Source organism: Schistocerca americana, chromosome 2 (assembly GCF_021461395.2).
Source record: "Schistocerca americana isolate TAMUIC-IGC-003095 chromosome 2, iqSchAmer2.1, whole genome shotgun sequence".
NCBI classification, from domain to species: domain Eukaryota; kingdom Metazoa; phylum Arthropoda; class Insecta; order Orthoptera; family Acrididae; genus Schistocerca; species Schistocerca americana.
This window is the reverse complement of record NC_060120.1, coordinates 282,203,100-282,230,510: the sequence shown is the minus strand read 5'-3', so window position 1 is coordinate 282,230,510 and position 27,411 is coordinate 282,203,100. Positions and strand designations below refer to the sequence as shown.

Here is a 27,411-nt window from a genome sequence, read left to right as displayed (position 1 = left end):
CGATCCCGATCTCGACCGCGATCTGGAGGGTGCTACCAGCGCTAGCTCGCCGCCGTCCTTTCCCGATACCGATGCGGCCTCCAATATCGTCGACCGGGACGCGTGTGTCCGGCCGCCACCTCCGCCGCTCCTGTTGGACTACACCGACGAACAGGTGTACGTGGCAGTCGCGCTGGAAATGCGAGTGGGCTCCCTGCCCGACCGAGCTCTCTGGACATCGGGAGCGGCGGGAGACCGCGTGTGGGTTCTGGGGGCCTCTGATCGCACGGGACGCCACCGGACGCGGTTGCTGGTGATCGGGCGCCACTGGCGGCCGCCCTGCCTCGCGCACGTCAACATGCTCAGCCAGCCCGTCGTCTACGCCGGCGGCGGCTCGGGGGTCCTCACGCCGGACCTGTTCGCGTGGTGGTTCCGGCGAGAGTTCTGCCCCGCCGCCTCGGCCGTCCACGGCGCGAGGGGCGCCGTCCTGGTCCCGGGCAGCGCCGTGGCCGCACTCGTGCGCGCCTCGGGCGAGCTGAGCTCGGACGACGGAAGCGTCCGCCTGTTGGCGCCCGGCGGCCCGGCCGTCGACACGGCCGCCGTATCCGTGGAGCTGCGCGCGCGCTACGCCCAGTCGCTGCTCTACTGCATGGCGGCGGATGCCGGCGACGCCGAGGCGGCCGAGCACTGGCTGCGCCGCTGGACGCTGCTCGACGCGTTCCCGCTGCTGCACCGCGCCTGGCTGTCCGTGCGCGGCGACGCCTTCCAGCGCTGCTGGATGGCGGCCGGCGCCGCACCTCTGGAGCCCGACCGCCTGCTGCTGCTGGAGCTGCAGTGGGCGGCGCACGACCGAGGACTCGAGGTCGCCGACGCGGACCTCGCCGCCTGGGCTCGAGCCGAGGACCTGGACGCGGAAGACCGCGAGCCCGAGGCGGCCGTCAAGGCGGAACCGCCGGATGATGCCGAGGACGCAGGAGGGAACTTGCGGTCCGCCCCTGCGACTGCGGCGGCGCCAGCCTCGGCCCCGACGGCGGCCGAGGCGGCGAGCGCGCTGACCACGGCGCTGCGCTGGATGGAGAGCCAGCCGCTGGAGCCGGCCAGCCTGCTGCTCGTCAGGGACGTGCTGCTCGTCGCCCGCCAGGCACGTTCTGCGCATGCGCGGACGCGCCGCCGCGCCGGCCGTCGGCCGGGACCATTCACGGCCCGCGCCGCGCCCACTGCGCCCCCGCGCTCGATACTCGGAGGGCGCTGCTCATTCAGGGCAACTAGCCGTTACTTAGCTGCGCCCTACGAGCTCTTTGTCGGATTTGAGTTGTCGGTGCCTGCGGAAAAAAGGTCGGTGCACCTGCCGGATACAGACGGTTTGCTGTTTCGTAATGGGAAATTCCACAGCATGTGCGCCGCAACTCCCGCTAACAGTTGCCGTGCTAGGGAGCCGAGAGCCCTGCGAAATCCTGTATTTTCACTTGCTCGTGTCTGTAAACACGTTGTCCATCAGCGAAACCGCACTTGTGCCCTTATATTACCAACTGCTACAAGTCAAATATTGTGACACACATGTCATACATAATTGTTCCCTCTGCTTGATTTAAGCAGTCTGTGTCTTCAGCTGAAGACTTCCCGTAGGTTTAGGTAGTGAACAGATCCTACAAATTATTCCTGTATCTTAAATGTTGCGTTCTATTTTCTCCGTTCTTATTTTTCTTTGCGGTATACTATATATGTATACATATTTGGGCTTTGCATATTACCGCCACCTATTGAGTTCTTGAGACTTTCGCAAGATTTAGATGCAATATGTTCACTTTCGTTCCAGCATTGTTTGACAATATATTTTCGTGTTATTCGTTCCTATCCAGTAAAAGGGTTCCGCTCCTTTTACAATAAAACAAAACATTTAGCCTTTCATGATTTCAAACAGTGTGTGCACTACATCTAATATTCATTTGTTTCTTTGTGTACTGCAGTCAGCGGAGTGGTTATTTACAGGCATTCTGGGGCTGTAGTTTTCTGTCAAACGAGACTGATTGTGTATATATCTATCGAAGCAGCGTTTCCAACATTTGAGATAAGCTTTCCTTTCGGGCAACGAATATTTCAATATAATAAAATAAGTCGATACTTAAGTTTTTGAACTGATTGCGCCTGCCACCTTTGAAGCACCTACTGTGGAACATTAGAATACAGAGATATAATATCTTACAGGTGTGCGATTGATGCCTTACTCGATTTATTTTCATAATTCGCAACAAATCTACAGCTTTTCTCAAGTCCTAATTCATATAAGTTCTGTCATGTAAGTTCAGTACACCGTGTCTAACCTGCATTAGGAAAAGTGTTCCCAGCTAGACTGTGCGTTTCTTTTTGGGTGACCACAATTCCAAACTGCACTATTTCAACATCTCCATACATGTATACACTGCAGAATCCATTTCCTGGTTGTGGAGGATCTGGAGTCTGTCTGCTTCATTATTTACAGTCAAACTGAAACCAGTTTTTCAGCTTTGTGCGTGACATCATGTGAAGTTGCTATCAAACGAATTGCGTGTCGCTATTTAAATTTTAATTATTTAATTTATTAATATATATGATGTGCATAAAGCAGCGATCATACAAAGTTGGAGTCATAAACGTCATATTTCTCTATTTTTTTCTGGATTTGCGTGCTTAACTTACAGTTAAAAAACTGAACGTATATACTGGCCACAAAGTTGATTTGAATGCGCGTGTTTTTTAATTACATTGTGGAAGTTACACCTGCAGAAATTTAGGCAACTACAGCATACGCAGATATAACAAAGAAAGAAAAAAATGGTACTTGAAGTACAGTATGTCGTTACTAATTTGAATAAGACACGAGAAAGGAAGGAAAACAGAATAATAGTGTAGAGGAGACCTTGCCCTTCCTTACTCATTTCGCCGTTGGTGGAGTGGAGTGGAGTGGAGTGGAGTGGAAGACTCCTGTTCCTCTCAATGGCAGACCTTGCCAACCGCCTTTTCGTTCGTAAGTTAATCCCAGTCTTTTGTCTTGCGACCTTTCGAAGTGGTGAGTATTGTTCTTGTAAGCTCTAACGTACTTAGGCGTTTTATTTATTTTAGGATGTAAATATTGAACCGCAATCTGAAGATGTCGTGATACTACAAAATTTGAGACATTAGTTACAATTTGGCTTCGGCATTAACACACATTTGAAACGTGTTTGAAGCGAGCCCTAAGATCCAACGCCACAACTAACTACAGTGAAGTATTAAAGATACATAGATCCGAACAAACTGATCTGATAGAGAACGTCACAGATTCAGGTTACCTGCCCCGCCGGTTATGAGACTGCCGTAGCAGGACATTAGGTCACCTCGCATATCGGCAGATAGCTTTTCTTGTTAGAGTAGTGACTTCTCGACATCTAATTCTAGAAAGCAGCAAGTACTGAAAGCGATATACCCAGTCACAATTAATGGATTCCCGCATGTCATGTATCACATATAGTTAGACTCGTGAAATTTTGTAACACCTACATCCACATACAGACTCCTAAAAGCACCGGACAGTGTACGGCAAGAGGATAGTGTGGAAAGCTGATAGACATTTCTTTCTGTTCGACTCAAAACAGTAGGCAGAGAAGGCTTGTATGCCTCTGTATGAGCTAAGATGTTTTTCCATTAACTGTGTTTACACAAGTTGGGCGAGTAGATTCTTGACCGAACAAGGTGACAAAGTGTTAGGAAAGGAAGGACAGTGGTAGAAATTGTCAGACGGCTACGGAGATTTAGCATTTGCTTTATTTCGCTAATCACTTGTCGGTGCGGTTCTTTAGAAAGGGGACGGTCGACTTCCTTCCCCATCCTCATTCATTCCGATATAACTGTCTGCCACTAAACTTTAGTAGCGTTACGAGAAGAGATCGCAAACGAGTACCACTCGGGACTGGACAGTAGAAGCGTTCTGTTCGCGGTCTTCTTTGTAGATACGTTACATTATGGCAGAATTGTGCCGTCGCCTTGTAGTCTGCCACTTAATCGTCACTAGAAGTAGCCTTATTGCTCTTATAGATGTTCAGTCAACGCGAGTGAGCGAAGTAGCACAGCGTCAATAAGTTTGAGGAGGAATGTAATGTTTTTGGTTTGGTAACGAGAACCTGTTTGCTTGTGTTGCAGGCGAGCAAGATGGGCCTGGCGCCGACGCACCCGGGCGCCACGCTGCCCTTCTTCTGCCATAACGGGGAGCACCTGACGCAGCCGCCCCCGGCCCACATGGGCATCCCGCCGTACCAGCTGGACGGGAAGGGGGCGGGCGCCATGGGTGAGTACTGGCGGGGGCTCGGGCTGGGCTTGGGGCTGGGACTCCGCGGGAGCGCCGCGGGGGCGCCGCCCGCCGCCTCCACCGCCGCCCCCGCCGCCCCCGCGCCAGCGCCCGCGCCCGCTCCCGCGCAGCTCAGTCCCGGCGACTGGAAGAAGCTGGCGCCGCTCTTGGCCGCATCAGGTTAGCCCGCGCAGGCTCACCGCCGGCCGGCCGAGCACCGGGCTCGCCTACCTGCTACCTGCCGCCGCCGCCACCGCCGCCCGCTCCTGCCAGCCTCTCTCTCTCTCTCTCTCTCTCCTGCCATCTTATTTTCCACGACCTTTTCCTGGTCACTTTACTGTTGTACCAGATGGACAGAAATTTCCACATTTATCAGTTATACCCTCTGTTGTAGTCATTGGATGTCTTATCAGCATTATCGAACAGTAAAATGTTTGGCCACAGAAACTCGTCTTTCCTTTTCATTTCAGAAAGATAGTGAGACTTTGGTACCAAGATAGATCTCCAACTTCCTTCGTAATCCGACGCTGTTGCGTAGCCCAACGAGGTTACGACCCCAGCGTTGTGACATCGATTCGCAACAACATTTTTGTTTCATTTTGTTCTCCCAGTCTGTTTATTTCTTGCCTCTGTGAGTTCCTCTACTGATGAGACGACTGAGCTGTTAAGTCCGTCGTCATAATTACATATCGGAACTGACCAGTTTCGCCCAAACTGTTTGTGCCTGCTCGGGCCCCTGTCACGCAGCCTACACGGGCGCAGGCAGGAGCGGCGGCAGGCGGCGGCGCCAGCGGGCGGGGGTGCCCGGCCCGTGTTGCACAGACCACGCCACACGCTCACTCACACAGGACACGGCGCCCTGGCACTGTCTCACTCACGCACACACCGACGCCTTCACTCGATGACCGTGCGTCTGCGCTCAGTTTGTCTATAGTGGCTCTATAAGCGAAATGATGGAAATTTGTTCGAATGCCCTCTTCTTATTTATAACCTACGGTTATTATACTGACGATACGAGACCATCCTTTTTTAATTCTGATCCTCCTCAAACATTTTTTTTACATATCAGTGCTGTAGTCTTTTTTAAAAGACAGCGATTTTAATACTAATCTGACATACTTGTTTTTGGCCACCCGAGAAACGGTACAAATACCGAGTGAAATGGCGGTTTCATTTGCGATAGAAGCTTCTTTTCTTTAGGTGTTAACGTACTTGCGTTTTACCATAACGCAAATCATTCTTGATTTGAAACGATAAAGGTACGGCAGTAACAGACAATTGATACCAGTAAGCCTGGAAGTGGTATAGATGCATGAACGTCCATTGTCAGTGAAATCAAAGTACACTGAAGTGCCAAAGAAACTGATACAGGCATGCGTATTCAAATACAGGGATATGTAAACAGGCAGAATACGGCGCTGCGGTCGCCAGCGCCTATATAAGATAACAAGTGTCTGGCTACAGTGGCAGGTTATCAAGATTTAATTGAGTCTGAACGTCGTGTTATAGTCGGCGCACGAGCGATGGGACACAGCATCTCCGAGGTAACGATGAAGTGGGGATTTTCCCGTACGAGCATTTCACGAGTGTACCGTGAATATCAGTAAAACATCAAATTTCCGATGTCGCTGTGGTCCAAAAAGTTCCTGCAAGAACGGGACCAACGACGACTGAAGAGAATCGTTCAACCTGACAGAAGTGCAGCCCTTCCGCAAATTGCTGCAGATTTCAATGCTGTGCCATAACCAAGCGTCAGCATGCGAACCATTCAACGAAACATCATCGATATGAGCTTTGGGAGCCGAAGGCACACTCGTGTACCCTTGATGATTGCAAGACACAAAGCTTTACGCCTCGTCTGGGCACGTCAACACCGACATTGGACTGCTGATGACTGGAAACATGTTGCCTGGCCAGACGAGTCGCGTTCCAAATAGTATCGAGCAGATGGACGTGTACGGGTATGGAGACAACTTTATGAATCCATGCACCCTGCATGTCAGCAGCGGACTGTTCAAGCTGGTGGAGGGTGGGTAATTCCAGCAGGACAATGCGACACCCCACACGTCCAGAATTGCCTCAGAGAGGCTCCAGGAACACAATTCCGCTGGCCACCAAACTCCCCAGACATTAACATTATTGAGCATATCTGGGATGCCCTGCAGCGCGCTGTTCAGAAAAGACTTTCACCCCCTCGTACTCTTATGGATTTATGGACAGTCCTGCAGGATTCATGGTGTCAGTTCTCTCCAGCACTACTTCAGACATAATCGAGGCCATGCCTGCGTAAACTAAACTTTCCAAGGCAGAATCAGTCATCAGAGACTTCGATTCTGTACACTGGGCATTGTGGACATCCAAAACCATCATTGACATAACAACGCAGATTCCAGACTAAATATCATTGTCTTCAATGTAGGAGAATCGCAGTTCCATTGTCTGACCACTTCGGAGCTCGGAATATAACATCTACGCGGAAGGCACAAAAAAGATGAAAAATTTGTAAAAACTGTTTAATGGCGAGCGAAGAGACAAGTGCTAATCTCAAGAGACATGAATGTGCCTTGTGCTAAAAGGCAACTGGCGCTGATCCCCTATCACAGACACACACGGACACGAGCACAAGCAAGCAACACGTAGTAATTGGGGTTGGTGGTGGTGGTGGTGACGCGAGCTGCAAGCGGTGGTGCGGTGGGGGCGGTGCACAGTAGTTAGTTTCACAGTAGATGCCATAGCTCTGTGTTGCCTGTGCCGCAGCGCGCTGCCTTCTCTTTCAGGTGTCGGCGTGCCCAGTGGCCTACAGCTTAAACTTCGTGCTTAATCTGCATGTACTCTTCTTTTTCAGATTCTACACATGTGGAATGTTAAGGTTTTACCATTTGTATTTATAGATATCCAATTATTTTCGCTTAAATCATTAGGCTATTGACACATTGTTTCCTGAACCATCGTACGTTTGTACCAGTGCCCCTCATAGAATATCTTCGTTGATATATAATTCAACGGTGGGGCTGTAGAAATCAGTTCCATACGGTAAGCTGAGCGGTACGTTAATCTTTTGTTATCTAAACGCAAAATGCGCTGTTCCAGGAGGTATCTAAAAAGGTACTTTAAAACTGCATTATATTACTGTACCGTAACAGAGTAGCGTATACGAACGGCTTGAGAGTTGTGTGTTCATTAACTCCTTTTTTATGTCAGTATGTGATCCTTTACTACATTTACGTTTTACCCTGTATCCAGCTCCAACTACACTCGCCACAAGGTGTCTGCAATGGCGGTTGGTGTTTGACAAACAACTGACCTTACATCTAATGACGTAGGAGGCTTATCCGGTGTTGTGGCAATGTTTTGACCAACGCATTTCCACAGCCGTCTTGTGGTGCTCCACCTTGTCCTGAAACCACAGACAGTTGCTGTTCAGCCAATTGTGGTGTGTTGGCTCCAGTATGTAAGGATGATTGATAAAATCATAATTTTTTTCTGAAACAAAGAATGGACCAGCAATGCCTTGAGACTATGAGGAGTGTTATATTTGTTTACTGTGCTGGACCCGAGAAAAATTTCGCAAAGTGCCACGTTGGTTAGGAAATCACAATTGTCATTGAATCGCTCACTCACTTTCACAGTTAATTATCATCGTAAATTGTGGCATGTCATCGTGCTTCAGTTCTTGCAACAACTGCATTCGAAATGGTTACAACTATGTTGGCTTTCCAGGGTGCACGTTCGTCATACGAACTTGGAGAAAGTCAGTCCGTTAAGACACTCGCCTGCTGAACGCCGGAAAGCCATCCATATGCGCTATGTATGAGCTTCACTTGCTTAGGATGATACTCCACTTACTCACTACTTGCCTGCGTGGATCTGCTGCACCATCGCCGTATTTTATTTATTTATATTTTTCCTGTGGCATACCCGTAACATATATGTATGTGCGTTCTCTTCCACCTGAATCTCAATTTGGCTTTCCTGATATCGTGGGAGGGACCAAATCCAAATTACTGAGCACTTGTAGTTTTTGAGTAGTGTTCTGGTTTACCGTGTTATCAGCTGCATTGCGAGGAGATGCCGTTTATTACATTTAATTACATTTATTACTTTCAATTTCAGAAGAAAATGATTGTGTTTTAGAACACCTCAAAAACGATCTGACGATAAAAATGTTATCGCCAGGCGAAGACCTCCATTATTAGAAGCAACGGCGATTGTGTAAATTACCGCGCTTATAGCATTAGGAACTCGCGCCTAGGCGTCTTAAAATGAACAACGTACAAACGATAAGGAGGTGTCTCCCGCATTATGTAAATTGTTTGAAACGTCGCTCGTTTAGTTCAACAAACAGACCATAGATTGGCGATGTATTAACTGAACTATCTTAACGGTAACCCGTGGTGTTCTCCACACAAAAACTTGCTGAAGTTTAACGTTAGTCTGAAGCGTTGAGTATAAAAAAAAGAGACTAATTCCTGAAAACTAATTATGTTTCACGACAAATCCAGTAATTAACGGAAAGGAACAGCTCTTGCCCTCCTCCTACAAATGAAGCATTGCACACATGGTCGTAAGTGGAAACTGCGGAAACTGGGCCTACACACCTTTACCTCTCAAATACAGATTTAAATTAACGATGTCCTTGAGTTCGTGCGAATATTCCCGTAGAAGGACCGATCAGTATCCACAAATGCTGTAGTGAGAGATTCGGAATTTGCCAGACCTTTTACATGTTATGATATAGGCAATCTTCGTCCGTTAAAGCTCATAGTTGTTCTTGTGGTCTCTAGTCCGAAGACTGGTTCGATGCACCTCTCCACATTACTCTGTCCTCCGGGTAACTACTAGAACCTAAATCATTCTGAATCTGCTTAACTGTATTCATCTCTTGGTCTCCCTCTACGATTTCTCCCCCCCCCCTCCCCCCCAATTCTTCCCTCCAGTACTAAATTGGTGATCTCTTGATGTCTCAGAATGTGTCCTACCAACCGATCCCTTCTTTTATTCAAGTTGTGCCACAGATTCCTCTTCTCCCCAATTATATTCAGTACCTCCTCATTAGTTACGTGAGCTACCCAGCTAATCTTCAGCATTCTTCTGTACCTCCACATTTCAAAAGCTTCTATTCTCTTCTTGTCTAAACTTGTTATCATCCATGTATCACTCCCATACATGGCTACAATACAGACAAATACCTTCGGAAGAGAAAAAGAATTGGAAATTTGTGGTGAGGTGTTATGGGATCAAACTACTGAGGTGTCGGTCCCTAAGCTTACACACTACTTAATCTAACTTACGCTAAAGACGGCACACACACCCATGCCCGAGGGAGGACTCGAACTTCCTACGGAGGGAGCGGCGCGGACCGCGAAAAGACGCCTCAGACCGTGCGGCTACACCCCCCCCCCCCAAACCACGGCTTCGGAAGAGACCCCGGCACTTAAAACTATAACCTATGTTAACAAATTTCTCCGCTTCAGAAACGCTTTTCTTGCCATTGGGAATCTACATTTTGTCCTCTTCCTCGGCCATCATCAGCTATTTTACTGTCCAAATAGCAAAACTACTCTACTAATTTTAGGCTCTTGGTTCCTTATCTAATTCCCGCAGCATCACTTGATTTAATTCGACTACATTCCATTCATTATCCTTGTTTTGGTTCTGTTGATGTTCATCTTATCTCTTTCTCTCAAAACGCTGTCCATTCCGCTCAACTGCTTTTCCAACGCCTTTGCTGTCGCAGACAGAACTAGTGTCATCGACAAACCTTGAAGATTTTCTTTTACCTGAACTTGACTCCAAATTTTTCTTTGGTTTCCTTACTGCTTGTTTAATGTACAGATTGAATAAGATCGGGGATAGGCTATAACCTTGTCCACCCCCTTTTCAGTCACTGCTTCCTTTTGATGCCTCTCGACTCTTATAATTGCGATCTGCTTTTCGTACAAGTTGTAAGCAGCCTTTCGCTCCCATATTTTACCTCTGCTTCCTTCAGAATTTCGAACAGAGTATTCTAGTCAACACTGTCAAAAGCTTCCTCCAAGTCTACAAACGTCGTAAACGCAGGTTTCCCCTTCCTCAACCTGTCCTCTAAGAGAAGTCGTAGGATCAAAATTGCCTCGCGCGTTCCTACATTTCTCCGCAATCCAAACTGATCTTCTACGAGGTCGGCTTCTGCAAGTTTTTCCATTCTTATTGTGTAAAGAATTCGTGTTAGTATTTTGCAACAATGATTTATTAAACTGATAATTCGGTAATATTCAGACCTTTCAACTCCTGCTTTCTTTAGAATTGGAATTATCACATCCTCTTTTCCGCCTGTCTCACACCTCAATGGTTTTGTCATGCCTGGCTCTCCCAATGTTTATCAGTAGTTCTGACGGACGTAGGTCTTTCAGTGTTCTGTCAGATTCTTCTCGCATTTGTCTCCCGTCTTATCTTGATGTACGTCCTCCTCCCTTTCTGTAATATTGTCTTCAACTTCATCTCTCTTGTATAGACACTAGCACTTGATGTTCATACACCTGCTTCTCTTTTGTCCAAAGGCCTCTTTAATCTATCTGTATTTCTGCTAGTGAAATATGATTCAAAATCCTTACATTCTTCCTCTAGTCATGCTCCTTGCTTAGCCTTTTGCACTTAGAGCCAATCGCATTTATTAAACGTTTCTATTCTCTTTCGCCTGCTTCAATTGCTGCATTTTTATATTTTGTCCTTTCTTCAATTAAAGCTCCTTAGCGTGCAAAAAAGGTGAAAGAATCTAGATCGAAGTATAGCCGGATACGTACCTAGAGGAGGTGGCATGACATGGCGGCCACTAACGTCGTACGAATAACCAGGTGCAAAATGTGTTATCTTTTCGCAATGAAGTTTCGTGTTTGGCAAGTGTTAATCTTCCGTCGGCAGCAGGGGTAGTCCATGAGCCGATTCGGATTGCTGTTAACATCCTGGAATAGGAGACTGTAGTTCTCGGTGTGTGATATCTCGCTATTTTCAGAATCGTTTTGTGAAAAGTAAAGGATATCCCATAAAGAAAGCAACTTTTGCAGTACCCTCAATTTCTGTTGTAGTGAGTTAGTGGCACTGAACGTTGCACGATTTTTTTTCTTTTTCTTTTTAACAGAACGCCCCAGTGTGTTGCGATAGTGGAATATGGTGGATGTTACGCGGAGACTCTTCGTAAATTCAAGGAAATGTTCAGTCAACGTACTGCATCAGATAAGTCGACTGTGATGAGACTGAGTGCTAAATTTGAGAAAACTGGTTCAGTTGTGACGTTAAACCGCGAGGTGATCCTCCTGTTGTCGTTCTGCGGAAAACATCGCCATCGTGGGTGATAACATTGCTGTTAAGTCCTGTGAAATCTATTCGCCGATGTTCACAATAGTCGGATATTCCCAAAATAAGCATGCAACGAATTCTGAAGGAAGATCGGCACATTTTTGGCCTATAACACCCACCTGAAGCGAGAACTGAAGCCAAACGGTTACGAAAAGCCGCGAGCATTTGCCCGTTGGATGCTTGCGAAACAAAGAACAGACAGCAGTGTCATCAAGAAAATAATGTGCACTGACGAGACCATAGGTGTCTGTAGTCTGGGTACAGGCATTTTAGCCATTACAGAATTCTCACATATTTCTGCCAATGATTATCTCTGACGCTGCGGAACTCAACGGAAAATATTGTGACTTTAGCAGTCACTGTACATTTTTTTCCCCGCTGTTCACGAAATATGGCGATTCCTAGAGGCGGGTGCGATTTCGGCGGTCTACTGCAGTCAAGAGGGATGCGAAATGTTACCGAACAGTCTGAAATAGTGTCCTCAATCTTTTCCGTGTCTCTTCCTCATACAGCCCTTATCGACCTGCTGATTACCTAGTGCGCGGATTCCGACGCCAATTTCCTATACGACGTAAACATGGCAGTTGAATACGCACTCGTCATCCAATTCCCACACGGATGCCATCTACATCTACGTGGATACTCTGCAAATCACACTCAAGTGCCTCGCAGTGGATTTATCGAACCACCTCCACCATAATTCTCTATTATTCCACTCTCGAACAGCGCGGAAAAAAAAACGAACACCTATATCTTTCCGTGCGAGCTCTGATTTCCCGTATTTTGTTGTGATCGTTTCTCGCTATGTAGGTAGGCCTCAAAAAAATATTTTCGCACTCGGAGGAGAAAGTTGGTAATTGAAATTTCGTGAGAAGTTTCCGTCGCAACAAAAAACACCTTTGTTTTAATGATGTCTACCCCGAAACCTGTATCACTCTCTCCACTATTTCTCAACAATACAAAACGTGCTACTCTTCTTTGAACTTCCTCTATGTATTCCGTTAATCCCGTCTGGTAAGGAGTAAGGATCTCGCACCTCGGAACAGTACTCCAAGAGAGAACGGACAAGAATAGTGTAAGCTGTCAATTATACCGGTCAATTTGAGGGTAGTTTTGGGAGATTTCCCACATCATCCAGTCAAATGCTGGTACCGGGTCAAACGTTTCCCAATCACCCCAAAAAATGGAGCTTTCAAACACATTTGATTCAACAACAGTTACGCCAGTCAACATCGAAAATAAAAGCATAAAAGTAATGCAATAAAACCATTAACGTCATTAGATGTGAAGTTTCGTAATCAAACAAAATCTTATAGATGTCATAAAAAGTGATTTTTTTAAGTTCATTCCTTGTTTCTACTCTTTTTAGAACAGTGAAGTGGCATTTTTGTTGATTATTCCTAGTGATATCTAACACGATTTTCTCAATCGTTCTGAATATTTGTATTTCAAATTTTTAATTTTAGATTCATCCTAACGTTATTGGAACATAATAGATTTTTGTGAATATTTTCTATCTATATTTCGTAACTCATTGATTACCTTGTATTAAACATAATGATATCATTTCAGATTGTTGAATAAATAGGTAGCGTCCATATTCACGTTAATAATATCAAAAGATTGAGATACTATTAAAATATCCGTATCTTCCAGGTATCAGAGTAATCTACATTAAAAGCCCTAACGAGAAACCCCTTGAGTGCGAGGTCGTAAGTTCAGTCTTTAGTAAGGCAAATTGAAGGTTTGTATTAACAATTATGATATGAAAACTATTAGCTGATAATGACTCATCATGTGCTTTGGGAGGGCAATGAATATCCAGGAGGTGCATAGATCAACATTCCTAGGTGATGTATGTATTACACTTCACAAAATGGACATCGTCGACACTCAAGAAATGTTCAAAACAAACCATTAACTTGCACCAGGAACACCGTTTGAAAAATTGCGCGCCACAGTGACGAAAAAGGTTCGTGCCATCAGGATCGAAGACGAACTCATTGGGAGTTACAAACCATGCAGGACGATCAGCTAGGTATCCAGTCTTAAAGAATGCATATAAATTAATATTGGTGTAACGGGGTGATGGGAGCTGGTGGTACGTGATTGCACACAACCAAATGCCAAACAGTCTGTCGTAGAGCTTATCGTGAAACTGGCTATCCTTGAAGGCGTAGCTGCAGATTGTGCTATAATATATTATATAGGCACTGAAAAAACAAACATCCAGCGGCCGAATTTGTCCAGTGATTCCAGGTGGTGTGAATTGTAATGTTACAAACTTTTTAGGAGGTATAGTTTGCACTAAAGAAGTATAATTTTTAAACGCAGACAAATAATGAAGCAAGAGAAAGTTATTTTGACCAGCTGTTTGTTAAATGCAGTGCTCACACAACAGTTGTAGTTCTCTTAAGCCCATTTTTCCACTTTTGCTTGCCGTGACGTAAATATTCCCTAATGTCCTTGCAAGATGACGCAGACGAGAAAGAATCGTAGGAGCAGAGCACCTCCAACTTCTCGCAGCACAATAAATAACTTTTCAGCCAATTTACCATCGAGATTAACAGTCGGCATAATTATGTGTGAGTGCGTTAAGGCACTGGTGTTAGCTGACCGTGTTACAACTCTCTTGGTACCTCTAATTTCCAGGGTTCCTTTCATATGCTTTCATGCGCTTTGTTTGAAATTTCGTTACCTTGCGACTTCCAGTTCTGTAGCACAGTTTGAAGTATGCAACCACCCACTGGTTCCCTTGACATCACTGTAATCTATGTCGCGCGCAATTTGATGTGGATGACGTAGTAGGTCACTATCGTGCACGTCCTGTAAAATGTATGGAGCATCCTTGAAACGCGCAAACACCAGTTTTTGTAACAAGTGCCCCCTGTCCTCCGTTGAGTATCAGTAGTTTTTTGTGTGCACTGGACGATCATATTACTGCTGACTTATCCACTTATCCAAAATCTCTCTGCCCCCCCCCCCCCTCTCTCTCTCTCTCTCTCTCTCTCTCTCTTTTAGTTCCCGTTACTCGGACAACTGTTGTCCTTCACTACGTTTTACTGAAGACGGGAATTGTGGCTCACTTTCCGACAAGAATGATGGACTACATGGCTCGGCACCTGTTTCAGTATCACTTTTACTTGTTAAGCATGTATATTTATTATTGTACACCTCATGCACATTATCCGCACAGTCTAGCCCATACGACACCACACATTCCAGTGACCCATCTTGCTGAAACGCTAATATTTTGTTCTGCCACTTCTTTCTGACTCTGCAATGTGTTCATCGTTGGTATTGCTCTGGTTTTTATCAACACCACCAGCACTGTAGCGAGTTACTCGTCATCTAAGCAGTTGAACTACGCTCCATAGCCACATGCTGTGCTCACCATTGTATACCTCCAGTACCGTCCCCTGTCGCTGTTAGCAGTCAATATTGTGGTTGCCTGGTAGACAATTGTGGGGGCGTCGAATGCCTTCAACATAATTGGCCCTTTGTGACCTCGCACTCAAGGGTTCCTTGCAAGTGGATGTATATCAGTCGTTTGAGATACATTAGTTTTGTGCATTTCCTGTCCAATTAGTGCTTGGGGTGCGACCCTTTTTTAGACTCAGCGAATCAGTTATATCTAAAATACCAATTTTAGAATCTTGGGTAAAATTTCTGCCAATGGGCGAGGCTCACTTTCTGTTGACTGGCTTCTTCAACAAGGAAAATTGGAGAAGTTGGGTCACAGAAAACCGTCGAGTAATTGTGGATAAGTTGTTACGTCCTCGACAGTGACAGCAAAGTGTGACGTTTGGGCTGAGGGCGTAACTGTGCCATGCTTTTTCAAAGATGGTGCCGGAAATGCAGTGGACAACAAATTCTAACGTAATATGTTGCGAGAGTTTTTATGGTCTGAACTAGACCGTGTGAATGTTGAAGAGGTTTTGTTTCAACAACATGCTACAACTTTCCGAATCGATTCAACCCAGTATATCGTTCCAAATAGATTCTAGTTGCCGGCCGCTGTGACCGAGCGGTTCTAGGCGTCTCAGTCCGGAACCGCGCTGCTGCTACGGTCGTAGGTTCGATTTCTGCCTCGGGGCACGGGTGTGTGTGAAGTCCTTAGGTTAGTTAGGTTTAAGTAGTTATAAGTCTAGGGGACTGATGACCTCAGAAGTTAAGTCCCATAGTGCTTAGAGCCATTTGAACCATTTTTCGCTTCCAGTTCACTCTGCACGAGAGTTGTTTCTTTCAAATGCTTCAACACGTTTGCAAAGAAGCTTTTACGTTTTCTAAGAGTGATTTCTTTGTGTCGCAGATGTGGCCCCATTTTTAAAGGTCACGCCATGTAAAATAACGAGAAACATTTAGGAAATATTGGAAACAAAATGCATTTTGATTTTGTTTTGTTTCTTTCTCACTAACATAAATGGAAGTAATGTTTCCGTCAGCTGGAATACCATCCTTTCAAATGTATGATATTTGATTTCATTCATCATTAATCACGGAAAGGTCCATTATTTCGCTATTCGTATGTATTATTAAGAGCTGTCCGAAACACGGATTCCCATTCCGTTATCAGCATCTGTCTTCGCATAATTATCGCTTTTCACGGTCACATAGTTTCCACCCGAAAATGAACGTGGGCTGGTACCACAGGCCAGCCGAAATTCATCCGCTTTCCGCTGATGAGTTGTCGGCGGTGCCATCGGGGACGGAGCAGGCGTCGGGGAACAAATTGAATTCCGGGACTGTGATGACACAGCCGGGGGATCAATTAATAACCTGCGATTGGCATAATGACATTTCATGCGGCGAGGCCCAAGGGAAGGGAAATGGCAGAGGAACGGGTAACCAGCGGAGCGAGCCGCAGTCGTTTGCCCGCGTCGGCCTAATGCAACGGGCAACGGCGCCGTCACAAACGTTAGAACGCCGCGCCACCAGAGCACAAACGTCGGGTCACGTCGGAGGAAGGTCCGCTGAAATTCCATTATTTCAGGTGGTCGGCCGGCGGCCCACGGAGGCGGGCATCGCGTGAAATTACGATATGCGCACGGTAGGCCGGTCAAAGCGCGTCGTTTATACGTTTAAACGCTGTTAATAACTTCGTTTGAACGTAAATAAAATGACTTGCCGCGCGTGCGAAATGCGTGCCGGTGCACCGGCTCTCCATTACTCGCCGGCGAGCGCCGCCGCTTGCCGGGCAGAGAGTATTTGTCCAGATTTGGCACACGCGGATGCGATTGTAATTCCGGAGGCTGCGAATTAAAAGTGGCCCGCGCACGCGCGACGCGCCGCTGCGTCACAGCCAGGCGCGCAATATCGGCGCGTTTTGTGCGCCGATCCCATCTGTGATGCGCTGATTGCCGGCCTCACACCACGCCGGCGCGGGCCCACTTCATTTCTCTGGCGAGGCGTCCGCCCCGGAAAAAATCGCCCGTTTGCCGCTACTGCTGCTGCCGCCGCCGCCGTATCGAGTGTTAATACGCGGGCCGCCGAGTGGCGCGTAATTTTCCGCCACTTCGCAGCCGGCCAATCGCTTTAATGATGCTCTCACACGTTCTTCGCGGTCTGCACTGTGTGTCCGCGCTGCTGGCAAATTAGCGCGCCTCTGCGTTCAAAGCGTTATTGTTTACGGCTGGTGGTGGCGCGTGCCCGCCGATTTGCCGCGGCTTTGCGAGGACGTGCGGAAATAAACGCTAATTAAACATACTGGTCGCTGCGGCTGCACTTTCGGACCGACCTGCACTAAAAGACCGGACGCGCGCTGTGCAGTCGCCGGATGCGACCTTAACGCGAAGAGTGTCTGATGAGCGTGTGATAGGGATCGGTACTGTTTGCAGCTGTAGGGGTCGGTACTGTTTGCAGCTGTGGAACGGAGAATTGACGGGAATATTGGCGCGAATCCAAAAAGCATTGTAGAAACTTTGCTGAAAGGCAGCCAACCCGAAGAGTAATCATGTGTATCGTAATTCGTCTAAGTAGAACAGAAAGTTCGCTAGCATTTACATACAATTCCGGTGGCTAATCGCGACGTGATGAGAGCTGGCGCTAATTCTTGGGATCGAAATGACATGGAAGTAATGCGCGCATTCTGATGTGGGAACAGAAGCGCCTTTCTGGCCAAAGTGTACTGCTGTAATTATCAGGATGTGTTGCACTCTGCGAAGGGTATGACTTTCTTGATGGTTTTTTAAGAGTCTTTCATATATTACGCGGTTTAAAAAATTTAATAATTAAATAAAAAATGCATCGAAATAAAAAAATTCTTTTTTATTTTCATCTACATATAGTATCATTTAAGTGCGGAAAATTATATTTGGCGTATGTCCACCTCCACTGTCTCGGCAGGCAGTTACTCGGTCTATGAAATTCGTGATGACCCTTTCACAGATATCTCTGCTGATGTCGTTGATGACACGTTGACTTTCTTCCATAAGTTGGAGAAATGTTTGTGGTTTGTTCTTGTACTTCTTGGACTTCACATAACCCATTTGAAAGAAGTCACATGGAGTAAGCTCACAAGATCTGGGAGGCCATTCCAAGTCGCCACGAAGTGAGATCACGGACTGAGGAAATTTTTCCTGGAGAAGGGTTACTTTCTCGGGGGATGTCCCGCTGAAACCACACATTGACTTTAACCCACTTCACCCGGAGCAGGCCAAAAGTTCTGTCTGACCATTTCACGATAACGCTCGCCGTTAACTGTTATTGCATTATCGTCGAAATCTTCAAAAAAGAAGGGGCCGATCACACCACCTGCCCATAATCCACACAAAGTTATGGTTCGCCGCGAATGCATATGGATCACCTTAGGGTTTTCTTGAACCGAAATACGGTAGTTTTGTCAGTTAACGAACCCAGACACATGAAAATGTGCCTTGTAACTGAAGATTATTCTTTTTGCGAAATTGTTGTTCTCTCCTTGTTTTGTGAGAATCCACTCGGCGGAATATCTCCATTTCAGATGATCTTAGGATTTACGACATTACGTCAACTGAATCTTGTTAAGTGCATGTAAAGATTATTTTTCAGAATTATTTCCAAAGAGTCTGTTTAAATTCCCAGTTGTTGGGAACGATGTTGAGGAACTTCTGAGGCCTCACAGCCACACTATCCTGCACCATTGAGCAGCGTTTTGTTCTGTACGAACCGTTCTGTTTAGTCCGGGCAATTTTTTGGTTGCAAGGGACCCGGTTCCTCGAATTTCTTTACAAACTGCAGAACCGTTGATGCTGTAGGAGCATTATTACGTCCTTAGATCCCGCGAAGTCTACGAACAGTATCTGCATACCACTCGCCGGTTCTGTAGAGAGTTTTGGCAATGGTAATACGTTCCTCCACTGTGAACTGCTCCATGGCAACTGAGATCCTCAAGTACACAAATAATGACTGATCAAGTAATCGGAATGACAATCAATGTTAAAAGTAATAAATGCAGTGCTGCTGTCGTATACGTCGCTTTGTTGATCAATAAGCTGATAACTACGTTGCAGTGAGAAGTAATACTTCACGTCATAATATTTGATCATTCACCCGTTCTGTCTCGGCTTATTGTTGTGTCGCAATATATATACCTATCAGAACCGGTCATTTTGAAATGTACAGTTGAAGCGATGTAAAAAAAAATGCTGAATCCATACTTTTAAAACGCTCATAAAAGTTTTAAAATAACGTGTTTAGAACTCTAAATTTTAAACACAACACCTGGTGGAAGGTCAAACTACCGGAAGCTCTTTTTTTACAAATCAAGCGCTATTTATACAGATTGATTATAATTAAACTTTCAAACCGCTGTAGAAGTAACACCACTTGTCAGAATGACGTCAAATTGCAAAGGAATATTATCGGAGAAAGGGAAAAACGTATGGCGGAAGAAAATTAAATAGTTACAAAATGTAACAATAGGTGGCTCTGTAAGCATCATAATTTGGTAGTGGTCGACTACAAATGACAAGTGAATCACACAACGATGCCTAAGGTGTACGTTTGACGTTAAATAAACTGTACTACTCAGTGTGCATGGGTGTACAGGTGTGATAACTGTTAGTTACGTAAGCCTATCCACTATGGCAAGGTCGTATCACATCGGATGGGAAAAATCGGTTTTTAGTTGTCCTGAGGCCAAAAACCGTATAAAAAGCATCAATCAAAATCAAATTGAATTATTAATTTCCATGTAATTGGCACAAAACTTGTTTTATGCAACAAACAACAAATCGAGAAACAGCATGTTCCACTACTGATCGAATCCGGGATCACGTTCAGAATTTGTTGCGCAACGCGTGCCTTCAATGCAGCTAAGTTTGGAGTCAGAACACTGAGCACATCTTTCAGATAGCCCCACAGCCAGAAGTCACTCGGATTACGATCAGGTGATCGGGACGACCAGGCTGTAGGGAAATGGCGGCTGATGGTTCTAGCATTTCCGAAATGGCGCTTCAGCAGCTGCTTAACTGAATTTACAATGTGCGGAGGTGCGCGATCTTGCGTAAAAATGATCCCATCCGCAAATCCACGCTGTGGGAGAGTAGGAATGACGTGGTTGCGCAAAAGGCACTCATAGCTCTTATCAGTGACGGTACAGGTAACAGGACCGGAAGCACCTGTCATTCGAAAAAAATATGGCCCTATGATAAATGACGCCGTAAAGCCGCACCACACAGTGACCTTTTCAGGATGAAGTGGTACTGGCTGATTTGCGTGTGGATTTTCCGTTGCCCATATTCGACAATTTTGTATATTGACATATCCTGTCAGTTGGAAGTGGGCTTTGTCTGTCCATAAAATCTTCCACGGCCAATCCACTTCCATGCGAGCAAGAAATTCTAAAACAAAGGTCTCTCTTGCTGGCAGGTAAACAGGAAGCAACTCGCGCACACGGGTAATTTTGGATGGATAGCAAAGAAGGATGTTTCGTACGCACCGTGCTCAAGGGTATTTCCAATGTTCGGGCAATTCTCCGTGCTCTACACGTTTGCACACCACCACTCGTCTCCTCGTGCATAACTGTGGCGCCGGCCGGAGTGGCCGAGCGGTTCTAGGCGCTACAGTCTGGAACCGCGCGACCGCTACGGTCGCAGGTTGGAATCCTGCCTCGGGCATGGATGTGTGTGATGTCCTTAGGTTAGTTAGGTTTAAATAGCTCTAAGTTCTAGGGGACTGATGACCTCAGATGTTAAGTCTCATATTGCTCAGAGCCATTTGAACCATTACTGTGGCCACTACTTCCACTGACGTCGAATCAATTCGTTTCCTCGATCTACAAGGTTGCTCACCAAAAGAACCCGTCTTTTCGAATTTCCGAATCATTTTCTCCAGACCGACAGCAGTCATCGGACCAGTGCCTTTTTTCAGACCCTTCAGTGTCCGGAACTTCTGCAGAGCGACGTGTGCACAGTCATCATTCTTGTAATACAGCTTTACAAGCAGAGCCCGATCCTGCATTGAGACAGTCATAGAGAACGTCAAAGACGCGGAAGGAGGAATAGCCGTGTACCCGGCGTGTTTCTGCCAACCCAGTGGGTCATGCGCATGACGGGAGTTTCCATTTACGTATTCTGACACAAACAGCGCCGTCTTTTGATCAATGTTCACATTATTTTTTTCTTCTATTATACGTTTTCCCCCTTTTCCGATAGTATTCCGTTACTATTTGACGTCATTCTGACCAGTGGTGTTATTTCTACAGCGTTTTGAAAGTTGAACTTTAATTATAATCACCCTGTGTATTAATAGAAACAATTAACCACGACTTCGTGTCTGTTCCTCAATAATTTTTAGTATTTTTTTAATGCCCTCAGCTGTCACATTCAGACGGCGAGGCTGACATTTAAATCTTTCACATGCCGGCGAAAGCTGGAGAGACAAGTTCAGAGCTTTCTCTGTTTGATCGAGGCTAAACTCTGCCCTAGGCTCGCATGAAATTGTTATGGGCATATGGAATGCGTCGGTATTCATTGAAACTCGGTGACACAGGGCATTAGTGTTTCTTTCCTATTTTGAATTTCAGAAAAATGTTCGACAGTGGTGACACGAATACACGTTTCGCATGGCGCAGTTGAAATGAGTCGAGCAACCACGTCCGCGCCGTGGTTGCACCGTTTACACATTGTACACGCACGTGCCGAAGTATCTCATGATGCAGTGTGTTGTCGATGCGGCCATTACTTATTTTTAATTATTATTTCGCCCTTTTCTGCATCAAAACAGAGAACATCGGCATTTTATTCTTCTTGCAGTTGTAAGTGTAATTAGTCTGTCACTTCACAAAGTGTCCTTGCTGCCGTAAATTGTGACATGGCTTTAGATAAATATGCAGCTGACAGTTCCGATGGACGTCGTTAGATTACCAGACCTGAATAGCTTAGAACTGCTGTTTTTCTTCGTTCACGGGGAAATCGCACGACTCAGGTGTCTCGAAAGGTGTCTAATTCAATTTGCACAGCTGCAGGTAGATATCGTTCACATCTGACTCCAGAAATTTGTGCTCAAATATCGTTTTTGACGTTGTTGTTGTTTTCAGTCTGAAGACAGGGGTGATGCAGTTGTCCACCTCATATACACTGAACAAATCTCTTCCTCTCTGCATAAATACTGCAACTGTTTGAACGTGCATACTGTGGTCAAGCTTTCGTCTCGCGTTACAGTTTTTACCCGCACTCCCCCTCCACCACCAAATTAACAATTCCTTGATGTCTCAGGATGCGCCCTATCTACCAGTCTCTTCTTTTAATTTAATTCTGTCATAAACCTCGTTTCTATTCCATTCTTCTTCATCTGTTCCTCGACCACACATCTGATCTTAACATCCTTTTGCAGCACCGCATTTCATAAACTTCTCTTCTCCTCGTGTGTGTACCGTTCTGTTCCTCACGTTTCACTTCCGTATAAGGCCACACTTAGGGTAAATGCGGCCACTTTACGGGTAAGAGAGCATGATATGTGCTGAAATTAACTTTTTACGACGATCTGGTCGCACATTCGCGATTGGAGACCAACGTAGTAGCGCGCATACATCAAGGTTGCTTTACGGATTAGCTGCTGCTGACACTGCGTAGTCGTAGTGAATATGAACAGTAGCCCTCAGAGATACATCGGTCAACGCTGGTTTGCATGGAAAGTAGACTTCAAGAAGATTTAGGAAACACTGATACTTCGTTCAGCTAATAAATGTTAATGTGAACAAGTGCGACGCAAAATAAACTTCGTGGCAGTTTAGAACTGTGTGTAGCTCTAGGACTACAACTTGAAGCTTCGCTTTTCTCGGGCAGAGTTATTACCGACTGAGCCATCCAGACGCGATTCACTATGCGCCTCCACAGATTCAATTCAGTCAGTGCCTCGTTGCGCCAAATAGTTACGCATCCATCACTGTAGAGTGACTCATTCATTGTAGAAATGCGACATTGTACACAGAAATATACAGAACACTCTCAGTTCGTTTGAGCATAGCGTCAGCGAAAAACAAACCAGAATGAGCGGCTTTGGACAAAGGCCTCGGAGTGGATGTTGAAACCGATATGAACTGCAAAGACCATAGAAACCTTACTGTGAGGAGGACGTGTGCCACACTGATTGATTCGGCCAGTTGTGGAGAGAAAGTACACTGTGCAACACAAAGGGTTGCTTTTCCGAAACCCCATAATTGTCTCCCATTGTGATGCGGAATTTCATAATATGGCTCAAAGCTGCCTACCATCTTCGTCTGTAATGGTGAAAAAGGCCTTGCGCCCTGCCATATCGCGCTCGGGTTTGCCGACGCTTCAAACAGCAAGGTGTCGACACGTGCGAAAATAAGGTCAGAACTCGGAAAATTCGTGTAATGTGTAAGGTGAGGTAATGATGTCACCTTGGCACCAGATTTCACTGCAATCCTGCCCATCGTCACCATTGACGTTTTACACAATAGGAAGGTTGTCACACCCTCTTTTTCCACATTTCACTCTTCTCTTGACGCCTCTGCGATGGAGGTTAGGACCGCGACGCCGAGCGTCGAAATCACTCGGTTTTCTTATGAGTAACTGAGTAAAATACTTCGTGTACGCTGCCGCTCAGTATCGCTACAAAAAAGGCCTCAGGGGGTGGCATAAAAATCGTCAATGAAAACACCCCTTCCTATGGGTCACTGGTTCCCACACATTTTGCGGTCCGTTGAGCGGTGGGCAGCAGGACGACGTTTGTCACAATCTTTGACACCGCTGACATCCGCCCCCGACGGTTCAATCCTTCTCTAGGAACAATGTGAGCTTGGAACCCCATTGAGCGTGGTCGCACTCCCCTGCAGTGTGGCGCGATTGCAATTTTTGTTCTGGAATACAGGATGGAACCACTAGGGACCGATGAAATCCTCTCGACGAAATTTGAACACATACGAAGTGGCAGAGGATGCTTATACTTTGTTAACCCTCCTATAGCGTGATCGCGCGGGGCGGGGGGGGGGGGGGGGGGGGGGGTCACTGACATGCGTTAGTAATATGGTAAAGGGTCCCCCCAATGGGGCATCACCCTGGGCGCCACCTGCGCACCTTAGCTGGGCACTTTAAAAATTTTCCGGTACAGAGGCAACCAGTCACTGATTACTAGACATTCTTTTCGACACCGATTAGATTTCGCATGTGGCTAGCAGGCGCTAGTCAGCGACGTACTGCCACTCAGGTCATGAATGTCGAAATGGATGTCTCCGTCCAGGTATCTTTCTAAAGTGGTCAACAAAGGTGCACTGGTGGCACCGAGAGTGTAACCGGAGGTCTCTGAGGAACCCTTTCCCGTTTTATTTACGCGTGTGTCAATGTTGCACCCTGTTGTAAATACACCACAGGAGGGATGTAAGGACGTAAACACCCTTTGTGCTGCTTCGAGTCACGTTCAGATCGCGTCGAATGGTTTTGAACGGTCCCTGTTGGTTTCAACCTCTATACCGGAGCAAAAATTGCAGCCGCACTAAACTCCTAAGATGTTCGATCACGTTTAGTGTGATGGCAGCCTCACCGTGTCCTTACAGAAGGGGTGGAAGCGTTTGCGGGTTGTCGCGGTGTCAAAGATCGTCAAGAAAGTCCTCCTGTTGCTCGTCGCACTGGGAACTGTCGTTTCGACCGCAAAACGTGTGGGAATCAACACTCAAAGGGTAGAGTTGTTTCATTGACGCCCTGATGCCATCCACTGGGGCCTTTTCGTGTCGATTCTGAGCGGCAATATGTCTGAAACGTTTTCCTCGGCCACCCATAAGGAAACCCCGTGGTTTCAACGCTGGGCGTTGTCGTTCTGACCTCCATTGCAGAGGCATCCAAAGATGGCTTGAAGTGTGAGTAAGAGGGGTTGTGACGACCTTCTCATCGTGTGACTCGTCCACCGTGGCGTTGGGCAGCATTACGGTGAAATTTGCTGATAAAGTGACATCGGTAACCAACCTGATGCCGAGACCACACCGGCCCACCGCGCGAAACCGAGGAAAGAGGTGTGGACGCCAGACCGCGTCGCTCTGCGCAACAACAAAGTCCGTACATCAGAAGAAATGGTGCGTTCATGAGCGCTGTATTTGGACAGCGTTCCTCGCTTTCCATTTTAGTGAAGCGCGCGCGCTTACAGTAGAACATTGCTGCGTACGTACGAACACTCTCCTCCATTCTGTGCTGTTCTGCGCTGCTGTACGTCACGCGGCCCGTGCGGCGTGAACACGGCTTTGAACCTCACGTGGACTTCTGAGCTGTGGCCTTTTTCCGCACGTGTCGACACCTTACTGTTCGAAGCCCGAGGGTGTCGTCGCAGGGCGCCACGCAGTGGCACCATTACAGAGGAAGGTTGTGGGCATCATTGAACCAAATTTCGAACTTACGCCCTGCAACGGGAGATGATTACTGATTATTCGAAAAAGTGGTCCTTTAATTGTTTTGCTCGTAGTAGTAATTTTGCTCGTAGTAGTAATCTTCATGAATAGAATGAGAACGACAATAATTATATAATTATACTTCTGTCAGGTCGAATCCATCTAGCTGAAAATTTTAAGTTTTCCGCCATTTGCCCTTTACGTGACCCCCCCCCCCCCTCACACACACACGCACACACACGCACACACACACACACACACACACCAAAACTTAAAAGAGACCGCAGAGCATAACGTAAGGATGCAGAGGAATTGTACATGCGGGTTCCCTGGATTGTGTTATATGATGCCGAAAACACAGTAACAGTCACCTAAAACTCTCCTGCTTCCCTGCAGACTGGAAAAGTAACAAAGCATCTCTATCCCCATACATGACAGTAACCATTCCGGATCACAAAACTACTTCTAAATTTCTCAACAAAGTCACATACACCGTATCCTTGATATAAAGAAATTGTAGCACTTGTGTTGCTCACATTTAGATGTATTGGTCAGAGTAAGAGATTTTTCAGCGAAGGTCAGAGTTCAAAACCGACAGAACCAACTTAAACAGTGGCCTCTTATGGACTAAATTTCTTCGTCTGCGTAATGTACGTAAACCTCACCCCAAAGCAAGAGGACTGTAATGGTACCACCATATTTCAGAGGAGCAGTACGTTGTCAAGAAGCTGTAACACGAGCTGGATGAAATGTGACGTAGTTCCTGGAAAATAAAATAATAAAAAGATCCAGATGGTATTAAACAATGATGTTCTCCGCTATTGGAAGTAATATATTAAGGCTTTAGATTTGGCGAAAACCTTCAAGTGCAGTTTTAGGAGGCATGAAAGAAAGTTATCAACTTTTACAGTTTTATCTCGTACTACTACGACGAGAACTGCCTATCCACTCACGCCTTAGGCCCTGAAAGAAATCATCTACCTTGTGTTATTTCTTGATCTGAAGCCAAAAACATACAAAATATATGCTGAAGCTGATACAAATACTGTAGCTCACATACTAACCACAGTAGCCAACCTACGGTTGGCTATGTAAAAAACACTAACGACTGTATCAGGTGTGGAAATCACGCTTCACAATATTCGTCCAAGACGAACAAGTAAAATTTCTCAGCGATTATGAGAGAGCCAACTCAGTCCTTTACATACAAATTTTCAAGTGTCTGTCGTCCCAGAGGAGAAGAGAAAGAACCAGGCATGTCTCCAGTAAATCTGTAACAGTAGATGGTTCAATTCATGGATTCCAGCATCTAAGTAGAGCTGATCCTAAACTGCACTTCAAAATTATCGCAACCAACTTCATCATGGCCTACTGTCCTGTCATGCGAAACTAGGGAATGGTGAATGGTGAGACACCAGGAAAAATATCCTGCATATCAAGTTTTTCCTATGTGGAAACAGCACCAGAACTTCATCAATAAGTATATGTCTAAACAGTAAATGTCTGACTATGAATGTTGAAATGTTGTACATTTCTACTTAGAGAATTTATAATCAGTTAACTCTTATAGACATTAACGTCTCCATCTAATAGTGATAGCTTCATCAGAAGAAAGGCATCAGTCTACACAGACTTTTCAGTTTTTTGCGCTTTATTTCTACCGGCGAAGCAAGGTGTAACAAGCAGACTTGCATGGATGAAGAGAATATTCCTCGCCAAAAGAAATCTCAAGTCTACTGGCATCAAACACATGCATTAATTTGACAAAGAAATTTATGAGAATTTACTTCCTGAGAAGAGCCTTGTGTGGAAGTCAACATAGGCTAAGGGAAAGTGATATGAGAGCTATTCATAAGTTAGCCTGTGATTAGATATTTAAAAAAGAAAAATATATATAACAAATTTTATATGCAATCTGTACTTACGCGTTAACGTTACATTAGCGTGTAGTTGTCACGCAAATTCTGAATAACTTGTT

The 27,411-nt window shown here is 45.9% G+C and overlaps 1 protein-coding gene across 1 annotated transcript in view; it reads left to right on the top strand.

Annotated features, from left to right (window-relative positions):
• LOC124593961 overlaps nt 1-27,411 on the top strand; it is a 151,936-nt gene that overhangs the window by 10,241 nt on the left and 114,284 nt on the right. Inside the window, exons 3-4 of the mRNA XM_047132309.1 lie at nt 29-1,120; nt 4,135-4,459. Coding sequence (XP_046988265.1) covers nt 29-1,120; nt 4,135-4,459 — 1,417 coding nt within the window. The remainder of the gene's footprint in view (nt 1-28; nt 1,121-4,134; nt 4,460-27,411) is intronic.